Genomic DNA, 13,069 nt, shown 5'->3' on the forward strand with positions numbered 1-13,069 from the left:
ATATGTGTGTGTTGCAGAGAGACGGCTGTCACCCAGTTGTTTTCCTTCATTGCCACCCTGTCACATGCGTCCCTGATGAAGACTACAATCGGTGGAGACTACATTGCACAGTCATGGTCTACTGTTATCACTATCACAAAATCAGTCTAGAAGGATGATGTGCAGCAGACACTGGGGCAAGTGTATGCAGACAGGAAGGGGCTAAAACAAGCTGGGGGAGATCAACAACATGGAAATTGGAAAATGGATCTAAGAAAGGCGAAAAAGTATTTTAGATAAAAAATATATTATTTATGATACACAGGAGCAGAGTTGTTTGAAGCTTAGATTCCCACACCAAGTTTAGCAGCATTAGTATGCATCAGTTAACTTGACAATAACTCTATAACTCAGTTTTCTGATTGACAGCAGGTCTGAGAACTAGGAAGTCCAATAGATATAACACCGCACTCCTTACCTGTGTATCCCTTGTGGATGGGTGCTGAGGTAACTGCGGAATGGTGCTGCTCATGTCCAAGTAGATACAGTATGTCACCAGCACATCAGAATCAAGTGTCCAAAAGTGCCACTTGTAAAGGTAATTTTGGACATGTGATTCTGGTGTGCTGGTGACATTCTGTATCTTCTATGAGAACTAGGAACACGCACACTTTCACAATTCTAGTTCCCTGCTTTGAGGTTGATCAACAGTCTCATCATAAGGGGCCTTTTACATTCAGACTCCTAATGTCATATTGCAGTCATGAAGGTGTTACACAAACTATGGGACATCCAGTTAGGTTTTAATGTAATGCCTATCTCATTTGAGGCCTGCTGATGAGCAAAATGGCTGCCCTTAGGCATACAGTACATTAAAGACTACTTGCTGTGCAGATATTTAAGTAAGGACGTGCTGCTCCTATAGTTTCAACATGTTTTTATTATATCCTGCAGGATGAGAGCTCATTCCCAAGGTTGCTCTCTGCCCAGAGACTTAACCCCCGATGGTGCTTCCTAGATGGTAAGTTGATGTGTTTGTGTGAAATCCTGTCGGGAAATTAGCATGTCAATTTAACAAGATTAGGTGGACATTATGTGAAGAGCCTGGACGTCCCTGACTTGGAGCCAAAGCTGACCATACACAGATCGAGTTTCCTTGAATCAGCCAAACTTCAGTCTGTGGATGGCCCTGCCAACACCACCCAGCGCAAAAAACGTTGATTTTTCAACTTTCTTTGAAGGAGCTGGGTGGAAAATTGTTGTACAAACAGTGAGTGCCGCTAGGTTGGGGATATGGAAGGCTTAAGTCCCCGTTCACACTACACAATCCAGGAATGCACATGAACATTTTGTGTGTTTTGCTGCTTTTGGCACGTGTTGCCCATTGATTTCAATGGGTTTTGCATGTGTGACAAAGGTGTCAAAGTAGCTCATGCAAAACTTTCAGCTGCATGTGTCCTATGATTTTTTTCTTGCGAGGCAATGCACAGAAAAATGTTGCGTTTGTACCGGCTGCATTTGGGGTGCCATTAACAAGTAATGGCACTGCAAGCTTGACACATGCTTTGAATGTGTTACGTGAATGTGCATCAAAGCGCGCACTTTGGCACGCCTTTACGCAACGCAAAGCCGTCAACGGGGACTTAAAGAGACCCTGTCACTTTTGTCCTTTCAGATTCTCATTAAATAAATGCTGAAGGTTCAATTCACAAAGCTAACACACCAGAATAAGTATCCCTCTTTTAAAAAAAGTGACAGTTATTTTCATTTGACTTATTTTCATTTGATTCCAATTAATTTTGAAACTTACAGTCACATGATGCTGTGAAAATGACAGTCACATGACTGACTGAAGTGAACTTTTTTTCCTTTGTTCTACACAGTTCAGGTAGCCATAAGAGGCATCTGCTATCTTGGCAATGATAGAGAGCTTATTGCAATAGTGTCACTTGTACTTCTGATGGAACCTGGTCCTCCAAGATATAACAATATAAAGGCAAGCTCTTTAAATACAGGATAGATTATTTTTAAACATGAACACCATACCTACATAACTATTTACAAAACAAACATTGATGCTGCCCTTCTAAAGAACTACTTTAACTACAATGCACACTTTTCTATAAACCTGCAAAGCATCAATAAAAGTACTTTTTCACATACAGTCACCTTCTCTGTGTTAGCGTAGAAATGTCTGACAGTATCCTTCTTATCTAATATGTTTCCTCCTCTCTCACACAGCTACCTCCGCTGACCAGTTCTATCGTATAGACAGATCTCAGGTAAATAAGCACAATAAGCTTTGATTGCAAAATAACCTGTTACACTTCATTAGGTAATGAGCCTGTCACATGTGCACAGTGTACACAATGGCAGCCATATTGTGTGTCAGAGCTATGTTTGTCAGCCAGCCAGGTAATTAAACTTCATCCTCAGCAGCAATGACACTGATTGCATTTAAATGGATGGGTGTGTGGATAATCTATAGGCTCAGATAGACGACAAGTTGGTACAAAATTAAATTCATAGCTTACTAAGAATCTGGAACATGTTTAAAGGCAACGAGAGAGAATCAATTACAATGACAGTCAAATTAATGATATGTTCTCTCTGTGTTAGCTTTTCATACCCTAATTATCTTAAAACATACATAATGTTTTATGAGTATGATGAAACTCTAATTTTCTCTTGGTAAGTATCTAAAGTAACCAACCACAGAACGTTCTTTCTTTGATGTCAGTGTTTATAAAATTAAGCAATTAATCTTCCCAAAAGTGTTATTTCAATTACAGGTGGCTATGCCTTGCTTCAAACTAGCAAATAGGGGAAGGTTAGGCATGAACAGTTCAATATACAAAGCAATATATAGAGGGTTACCAGCACACTTTCAGGCTAGCCAGCAAAAGGTAGCAAGAAAACCCTACTCTGTGTGCCTCTCTGATCCTGGTAATCTCAGTGGGTCAACGGCACACACAAAGATAAGTTCCAATATCAATACTGTCACTATGTCTGATGAAGGGTCCCTGCGAGGTCCCGAAATGTTAGCTACTAATGACATGCTGTGACATTCTTCTATACACATATCAAAGAGATATTGATATTGGGGCTTATCTTTGTGTGTGCCGGTGACCCACTGAGATTACCCTGAGTTCTGTACGACGCCATCTGTGCGATCACCATGAGCACCACTAACATTGAAAGGTTGTAGACTGTTAGGAGTGCAGGTGGTTCTTGGAAACAATTGTGACTTCCCTGATCCTGGTTTCACTTTGTTTTTTTGCAGCTCAACTTCCATAACCTAGCTTACCTATGAAAAAGCCCCACCCAACAGCTACCTCCCTTTCCAGTGAGTCCTTATTGGCCACAAAAGTGATCTCATTGACAAGGGGGTGATAGTGGGTGAGGCTTATCACTAGTAGGAGGAGCTTAGTTTCAAAGTCAGGAAAGCGGATCTGTTAAAGGCTTAGTCCACCTTTGCAAAAAAAAAGGTAGTAAATGGAGAATTTAATTGAAGCCCACAGAGTATTGCACACTTGATCAGAGCATTGCAGGTGCAATGCATATTCACTATCAATGTTTACCTCTAGTCTCAGGTCCATATAAAGGAATGGAGCTGCTGTTATAAGGTTGGAGGAAGCATACGATGTAGTGGAGAGGAGGGTGGGATCATCAGTGCGCTCTGCATAGTCCCTTTGCCATGGTGGCAGTTAGGACATGTAGTCTCATTCAGCCCAATGGCTAAAGAGGAGTGATGCAGGACCCGGAAGAAGAAGCAGGGGAAATGGCAGTGATGGTGGTAGGTGGAGCAGCAACTGCAGCCCTGACCTGTTGGGCACAGTGGAAGGTAAATGTGCCATAATGTGCAAGAATGCTGTGCATACATGTATATTATGGTAAGAACCCACCACCCACCCAATGAACTTTAGCTCCACTTTAAATGCTGGAAGTATCTGACAAGGTTTCTTTAAGCATTTATCTAAGTAAACTCTATTGCCCCATGAAATGTAGCTATGTTTTATTTACATTTTTTTCGAGTTGCAGCAGTGAACCTATCCTTTAAAACTCGGCAACTTTCTGTTTTGTTTACTCTGTGGGGGAAGCAGACAAAGCTCACAGTGGTCCATTCTCTTTCTACCAGGCAAATGTTATTGGTTTTTTTACATTCCAAATGGCAAAAGGTAATGGAGTGTGTGATCAGACAGCGGATAGAACTGGTTTATGCAGTAATTGCTATTTGTCCGTCTCTGCAGGAACATCTACATTTTGTCACTGAGATTTCCCAGGATGAAATCTTTATTCTGGACCCCGAGGAGGCTGTGACGGCGCAAGGCAGTACCGGAACAGGGATGCCAGATCTGGTAGTGGAGCAACCTTCGGGGTATGTGTGTTACATGTGGAAACGTTGCATCGATTCCTTAGAGGATAGGATGTACTGGATGGCAGAGAGGGACAATTAACTTGCCTGGGAACGGCACCGGCATTGCGTAATTAGAATACTGTCCCCTATTGACTGTAATCAGCCTCTACGCTGGGCACCGCTACTCTGAAGTTAGGTAGTAATTATATTTGATTAAAGAATACAAGCATTGTGAGAAATGTATAATAAAGCAACGCCTCAGTTAAACATGAAGTACTAAGTACACAAGAACTCAGGTAATGCTCCCTGGGAAATTTAAAAAAAGACTTCTGCTAGTTTAAATAGCAGGTCTGCGGGTCTCCTTAAAGTATATCTAAAGCCTTTCATTTTTTTAATAAAGTGGTTATAATGGCTGTCAATGCTTTACAGATGTTTGTGTCCCCGCTAGGGAGGTTCACCCTCTAAATTTGTCCAGGTGTTCATTGCCACCTGAACAGAGAGTGATGGGGATATCCATCTGTCATCGAAAGAGGAATAGAAGAATCTTCCGATGAGGATACCTGTTATGGTGGCAACTAAGTTGTTCTTTTGTTCTTCATGGTCCCTGTCTGTGTTGTAAAGTAGTCACCGCTCCAAGCTCCCTCCTGTGATGGACTACAATCTCACATTTAGTTTACTAATTTGTATTGAGATTGTAGTCCATCAAGGGACGGAGCTTGGAGCGGTGACTACTTTACCACACACACAGGGACCATGGGGAACAAAAGTAGCCACGCTCCAGAAGGAAGGACAGTGCCAGCACCAATTCAGAGATGATTTGAGGATCTACAGCCGAGTGATACACAAATATGATACATTTTTGTTTCTAGTTAGGTTACTTGAAAGCATTTTTATGATTTAACTCCTGAGTTTGGTGTAACTTTAACCGCAATGCTCCTTAATGCATGAACCTTAGTGCAGTGCGGTGCTATCATTCACTTTGAATGCCACCCAAAGGCACGTAGCCAGTGCAAAGAACTCATGTGTGTTTTAGCGCACTCTCTGGTCATCTTGGTGTGCTGTGTGGACAAAATGTTTCAGGTCTATTAAAACCGGCTTTGGGATGCGTTGGCTGCTCATCCAAAATGGAGGGACAGCCTTACCACAACATACAAAGTGCACCAAAGCAGTCTGAATGTGGCCTAAGAGGGGATTTTGCGACACTTTGGAGAGATTTCCCTTCAGCATCCTGTTGTGCCTTTGGGAAGGAAGTGGAGTAAAATCTTCCGTCTCCCCGATTCCTCATTGCCGCCAAACCTTCAAAAAGTTTTATCTCTATACACTTTCATACCAGAAGCACTTGCAAATACTTTCCTACTTTCTGCAAATGGTTTAGACATGAAGAATACGTTTTGTTTTTAATAGGACTCGTTCACTTCAAGGCAGTGTACAGAGGAACATTAAAAAAATGCAATGCAGGCAGTTCAAAATAATTTCACTTCTTATTATAGTCTGTGGCAATGTTCAAAAATGGAAAAGCTTATTATAAGTGATTTCACAGGAAATCAGCAGCGTAACATCTTCAAGACACTTTTTGGTCAGAAAGATCAGTGTAACGTAGCTGTATACGTCATGCTTGTAAAAAAAAAGCCTGTTTGATTTCTTCTTCATCTCCTGTCTGATCTTGTCCAATCACAGGCTGACGGAGTGGTGGACGCCAACATGTCGAAAACGTATAGTGAGCGACAGCTGCGTTCCAGGAAAGCTGTCTCTACACAATGAGTTCTCCGACAGAGCACATAACTCCTCCCCCTCCAGCACCCTGCCGTAAGACTTTTATGTAATTTATTACTTGTTGTCATGTGGGTGCAAGTAGACCTACAGCAGAGTAAGGCTCAATACCTAAAAAAAGAAAAAAATCATGTGCCCTGCGAAAGATTTGCCCAAAAAGGCAAGCGGGGGCAAATGAGCAGTCACCATTATTGCCTGCGGCCTCCCTGTAGCTGATCTTTTCCACATTCATAACTTACCATGCCATGTTCTGCATTGAGTCTCTGTGTGGAGGTGGCCATCTTGGTAGAGGCAGGGATTTGCTTTCTCACATGAACACTAACCCCTTGATGACTGGTGATCTGATTACTGGTGGAAGAATAAGTAAGAAGCAGCAGGAGAGGTGCAGAAAGCACAGATCCACAAAATGGATGAAGCAGAAGCAGGGAGATCCATGCAGTGCAGGTTCCTCTACAGTAAGTAGTGCAGTAGTGACCTCCCCAAATAAAACTCAAAACCTGGTGAGGCTAGCAGTCAGGGGCAGCAGTGCCTTAGATCTCTCACTGCAGCTATGAAGCTGTAGGCACAACAGTTCCTAGGCACACTCGTGTACAAGGAAGTGCATTGCTATTTTTCAGAAGGAATTCCAGGTACATTTTTCAGTACATTGCTTAGGCAAAATGGCAAATGTTCATGTTTGAGTTCAGTTTGGCTTTCAACGGCAGCTGACTTCTGCATCCATTTTGTGTGCTAACCCCTTTTCATAAAACTACAGCATGTCAGCTCAACTATGAACTATGTTTACTCTAAAGTATTAAAAATGCCTAAGCTACATCCTTCCAAAGCTAATCCAAAGCAGAACACCTTTCCATGGCATCCCCCATGCTAACCACTGAAGAGAGGTATAGGCCTTGATACACCACAATTGCTATTTGTCTTCTCGTGGGAGAGGCTTAGTGCAGGAACACAGTAGCTGGTTCTATAGTGACGCCATGGTTGACTGCTAGGGTAGTTCTGGCATTCTTCACTCCACTTTTTAGGGCATGCATACCAGTTATACTTATAACATTACTATTGCAACTACATGTAACTTTACTATGTATTTATTAATTTGTATTTTTATTAAAGTGGCAGACAAGGGCCTTTTGGCAGTTAGGGCCCTTATACCAAATGTGGGCCTGGCGAGTTCTGGAATCTGGGTGGTGTTCACTGTCGGACTCCAGTTTTATATTAGACAATGAAAGAGTTCAATGTCTATCTATCTATCTATCATTTTTCTCAGGGGTGTAGTTATCAATGCTTTCACTCATTTTGGTAATTGAATCTTATGGGTAAATGGGTGACAATTGAGTGACTCTTGGGTGAAAACATTCATAAATAGACCCCTCAGTGCAGGTTCTCTTTCAAGGATAACTTTACCTTTACTTTATACTCCATGTTCCTATTAAAGTACGGTTATCCTCTAAACCTTGGGGCATACTTTTTTTTCCCTTCTACTCTTTGTTTTTTTAGGTGACCCCATGAAAATGCTTATCTCATCTTTTACACCGACCCTTTAATTCATTTAGCTCTATTTTACTTCTAATTTAGTTAACCGCAAGTGCTTTTGAATTTGCTTGATTTCACGGTCCAACCTTCTTCCCTCGAGGACGGGCTGGCAGGAATTTTGCTTTCTAGGACATTGTCAAAGTTAGCTGCATTCTTTGCCAAATTCTTGTGACCTTGAGTAAAGAAAGCAGCTTGATTCAACAAGCTGGGGCTGTACAGCTGAGACATTGGACCGCTGCTCCTCCTGATCCAGAAGAGATGTGCACCTTCTGGCGCCGAAAGGGTCCCTATCCCGAACCACTATCAGACACGTACTCGTGGCACCAAGAAAATGAGATTGTAATTGCCGGCATGCAGCAGAAAATTAATTATACGTTCTGCTTTTTAATCAAGCAAGCACTGCGTTAATTCTGTTTTATTTCAGGTGGGATCTGATTAGTCATGTCGATGATGTGGATAGGGGAAGGTGGGGGGGGGAGTGAGAGAGAGAAAAACCCCTTTACATGCGCACACCTGGAGATGTTAGAACACAACTTCAACCAGAGCTTTTTTTAGATTTGGATAGAGCCCTAGGGCCCCATTCCTGCCTAAGCCACCTAGGCCATAATCTAGGGTGGAGTGGACAACAGGGGAGGCACAGTCACCTAGGTCAGTTAAAACTTATTCTGGCCACTTTCACATATCAGCTCACAGTCTGCCAGGCAAGCCACCACATTCCCCGTTCTCCCACATTCATCCCCTCGCCACTATTGCTGCCACCCCACCCAGAACTCAACGCCTTCTCCAGGTACGCTCGCTAGCTGGGATATGGGACAGGGCACACATTCTGCATGGAGCTTACATGACATGTGTGCTGAGGTTCTGCATAAGCAGCTGTGCCTCAAACAGCTACAATCAGTTAGCCCCAGGGGAGGTAGGCACACAAGGTAAAGGTCTGTGCCACACATACATTATTATTGGTGATTTGGTATTGTTTCCTAAGAGACTCTGTGCTCATGTTAATGAATATGTATGTGTGTGTGTGTTAATATATATGTTAATGCGTATGTACGTATCAATGTGTATGTATGTGTGTTCATGTGTATGTACAGTATCTGTGTTAATGCGCGTTAGGCTTCATTCACACTGGCAGTGACATGCGTTCTAAAAGCATATAATGCATGCAATGGTTTTAAAAGGTATAATTGACATTGTGTTTACCTGTGTTTAAGTGTGTTCAGTTTAGCAGTGGACAGGTTTCTGGTTGTCTCACTATGATGTTGACTGTGGCTCTGCAGACATATTTCTGGTTGTCTCATTCTGATACTGATTGTGGCTCTGCGGCCATGTTTCTGGTTGTCTTTCTATGACATTGATTGTGGCCAGGGGCGTAACTAGAAATCACAGGGCCCCATAGCAAAATGTTGTATGGGGACCTGTGATTTCTAGTTACGCCCAACTGATATCCCAAACAACCCACCTGAGAATGACCCTGCAGAGCCCACCATAGACTCTCTATGGTGGGCTCTGCAGGGTCTCAGGTAGGCTGATCAATCCCTCTTACCTGTCAGCCCCGATCGCTCTCCTCCTCCTCCATTGCTATGCCCTTGCCTCCTCCATCGCCGGGCCCCACCTCCTCCATCACCGGGCACCGCTTCCTCCTTCACTGCCGACGCTGGGCCCAGTCTCCTCCTTCACAGCTGCTGGCTGTCACTGACTCAGCAGCACCTGTGAGGAGAAATGCGCCGCTGCACAGATCACTGACAGGTTGTCAGTGATCTGAACAGCCGGGCGTGTTCCTCCTCACAGCTGCCAGTGACAGTCACCAGCCTGAGATGCCATAGCGACCCAGACGGCCCGCACAGCATCAGGGGGGCCCCCTGTGCCCCGGGCCCCATAGCGGCTGCCTGGGTCGCTATAGTGATTGTTCCGCCACTGATTGTGGCTCTGTAGACATGTTTCTGGTTGTCTTTCCATGATATTGATTGTGGCTCTGTGGACATGCTTCTGGTTGTCTTGCTATGACATAGATTGTGGCTCTGTGGCCATGTTTCTGGTTGTCTAACTATGACATTGATTGTGGCTCTGCAGACATGTTTCTGGTTGTCTTCTTATGACATTGATTGTGGCTCTGCAGATATGTTTCTGGTTGTCTTACTATGACATTGATTGTGGCTCTGCAGACATGTTTCTGGTTGTCTTCTTATGACATTGATTGTGGCTCTGCAGACATGTTTCTGGTTGTCTTCTTATGACATTGATTGTGGCTCTGCAGATATGTTTCTGGTTGTCTTCTTATGACATTGATTGTGGCTCTGCAGACATGTTTCTGGTTGTCAAGGCGACAGGTGGGCAACCACAGCGTGCCAGGTTGCTAGGAGCTCTTAGCACCCAGTGACACTCTGTGTGATACCGCCCAGCTCACTGATATCACCTGTTGCCAGGAGGTGAGCAGGGACACTTTGGCATGCATCCTGCCTAGCTCCTGGCAACCAGTTACGTCAGTGAGCTGGGATGGACACCGAACAGAGTCACTGATAGAGCGGGCACCATCCGCCACTGCCCCCTGCCTTTTTTGAACCAATGAGCCGCGCACCCCTCACCTCCCCTCCACCACTGACCATTCCGTGACAGCATCAACTTCCCACCCTTCCCCAGGAATGACATCACCTCAGGCGGCAATCTACCTAGGGACAGCGCTGCCTATTCACCTGGTCATGTAAGCCCTCCTACTATTTTTAACTTCAGCACTGCGCAGATGATTTTCAAAATCATTGGGCCCACTGGTACGCTTTGCACTCTCATTCAATCCTGTGAAGAGCTGTGAAGTCTGTTAAGTATAGGTCGCTCCTCTCTCACCATATCATGCTTTATTTTTTTAATTAAACCCGAGTTCTCCTTTAAATTTGAAGGGCTTCGCTGTCTAGAACTGCTATTTTTAGACCCTTCTAGGGCATGTTGGCCCCCCGAGCAGCTCCCAGCTCAGCCTCACAGAAGGCAGTGTTTCAGAAGCTGGTATGAGATGGGGACAACCAATAATGAGGTTATTTTGGTGGACTCCTCGTTTGTTCCACTCAGAGATTAGATCTTTGTTGACAGGGCCGAGATTACCAGCCTCACATAGCTGAGCTGGAGAGATATTCCTCATAACAGAGAGCTAATCTTGTATTCCCGGGTTCACCCAGTCCCATGTGCCGCCGTGTCCCTCAATATATTCTTCACCCGCTGAGCCGACAGCCGATGAAACAATTCTGCGGGAAGACGCAGAAGCTTTGTCACCGGGGCTAAGAGGTTGATGCGGTCTGTGGGTGGGCTGAGCAACAAGCTGATTGTTTTCAAAGTCAAGAAATATGTCACAGGCTTGCCATTAATCACAGCTTAAAAAACATCAAATGTGGTATTTCGATAAAATACTAGCAATGTTAAATGCCTTTTTCTGGTACACAAATACAAGAGACATGCCTATGCCAATTACACCTCAGTATAGTCATAGCACTGCAGGTAACGCCTGCCTAACATGGTCCTTCACTCGAATATTAACAGCTATGGAATGAATAAATAAAGTGTAATAGTAATAGGGGAAGAGACTATTACGGTGCGGGGCTCTGAATATGGACGGTGCTTACTCTGGCGTTGCTGGGGACAAGCGTCCAGTGGCTTGCTCATCCTAGAAACAGGATGGAGCTATGCAGAGTATTGGGAGTTTTTTGGGTAGGCTTCGATGGGGGTCACAAATGGCCTACAGGTATAGAAGATACATTAATGAAGATTTTTAAAAGCTGCTTAGTTGTCACCTGCTGGGGCTTCTCAACTGCATATGCTATTTTATTTTTTACAAAGGCGAACTAACCTTTTAAGCCAGGAGTAGCCAAACCTTGGCCCTCCAGCTGTGGTAAAATAACTAACCCCATTAGGGGTTGGTAGGGCATGAGTCCCACAAGCAGATGCATAGAGATATGTAGCTACTACAAATCTCTGCTAAGAGATGAGATTTGTAGTTTTACCACAGCTGGAGGGCCAAAGTTTGGCTACTCCTGTATTTAAGCCATTAGCATTCAGACAATATACCAGCTCAGACAAGGTCTGTTCTCTAATTTAAATGTTTAGTTTACTTTTCTGACCATGTTTCATGTTACCCATATTCAGTGTATAACATTATACATGGTCACATCACAATCCCCCCCACACACTTAATGTGGTGTTCTTCTACAGCAGCTACTGCAGCAGAGGGACTCAATGGAAGGTCTCAATGGATACAAGTGTGGTGACATCACCCCACTTGTAGTCCATTCATGTTTCCTCCAATACATGTTACTGAATGTCCGCATTGAGGTGCGGATATGGAATGGAGGGAGAATCTGCAGGAGCCAGAGCATTGCACCAACTATCCACTGATCATGGTTACAATGTTTTTCTTTCATGAAGAAGCATGCATTTCATATTTTGGTGGACTTTGACTTTAAACTCAGCTTTTGCTAATGACTTATGCATCTCTATTGACTCCTGATACTCACAAACTTATCTTCCCACGTCACCCTATCGAGATCTTTCCACTAAAGCTGGCCATATATCTATAGATTATCTGCAGAGTTTGTATGGTCAGATAGAAAAAGTGCAACAGATACGTCCACCTAAACTGTGTGGATGGAGGAAGCTCCCACTGGGCCAAGCTTCAGTATCTTGCTAGTCGGCCCCGCTGGCTCTCGAACCACCTGAACAATGCCTGCATCCAATCAGATTGTTTAGGTATTTTGAGAGCCAATAGGGCCGACTAGCAAGATACTGAAGCTTGGCCCAGTGGGAGATTCCTCTATCCACACAGTTTAGCGTAGATGGAGGAATGTGTTGCACTTTTTCCATCTGACCGTAGAAAATCTGCAGATAATCTATGGGTGTATGGCCAGCTTTAGCGAGCTGCTGATAGCCATGTCGCCCAAAATAATTTGTAGCTGCATAGTCAGCTGCAGCAGCAACTCTGTATTCAGCTTCAATTTGCAGAGTAAACAAGCAGAGAGATACTGTATGTAGCTACTACAAATCTCTGCCAAGTGGCTAGTGTAACATGTCCGCTAAAGTGTCCAATTATCTCATATCCAATATGTATCTTTATGTAAAATCTTATGTTTGATAAAGCAGAGTTGGATGACTGTTCAACATGTGTAACGGGTCTGTAAATCAGCACAGACCAGTGATGAGAAACACTACAGCAGTCTAGATGATCACAGTTTTCCCCTAAACTCCTCTTAAAAATCATCTTAACAAAGCAGTGTGCAACGCTGACCACTAGGTGGCAATGTGACCACACGGGAGAACCTCAGCTGCATTTGTCATTATCTCTCCGAACATTCAACAAGAAAATAGCTCGAATTTGCGTTTAGCAAAAACAAACACAAAATAAGAGCATTATCAATCAGTCGGCCCTAATATTGTGAATGATGCCATGCGAACATTTAGTAC

The 13,069-nt window shown here is 43.8% G+C and overlaps 1 protein-coding gene across 6 annotated transcripts in view; it reads left to right on the top strand.

The window, feature by feature from the left end:
• Window positions 1–13,069, top strand: part of DGKI (diacylglycerol kinase iota) — a 260,009-nt gene that overhangs the window by 198,834 nt on the left and 48,106 nt on the right. For all 6 annotated transcript variants that reach the window (XM_018558566.1, XM_018558568.1, XM_018558563.1 and 3 more), the window contains 4 exons: window positions 934–1,000; window positions 2,221–2,261; window positions 4,230–4,357; window positions 6,014–6,142. In XM_018558566.1, the coding sequence (XP_018414068.1) occupies window positions 934–1,000; window positions 2,221–2,261; window positions 4,230–4,357; window positions 6,014–6,142 (365 nt within the window). The remainder of the gene's footprint in view (window positions 1–933; window positions 1,001–2,220; window positions 2,262–4,229; window positions 4,358–6,013; window positions 6,143–13,069) is intronic.

Source organism: Nanorana parkeri, unplaced genomic scaffold, assembly GCF_000935625.1.
Source record: "Nanorana parkeri isolate BGI_ZX_2015 unplaced genomic scaffold, ASM93562v1 scaffold346, whole genome shotgun sequence".
Taxonomy (NCBI): Eukaryota; Metazoa; Chordata; class Amphibia; order Anura; family Dicroglossidae; genus Nanorana; species Nanorana parkeri.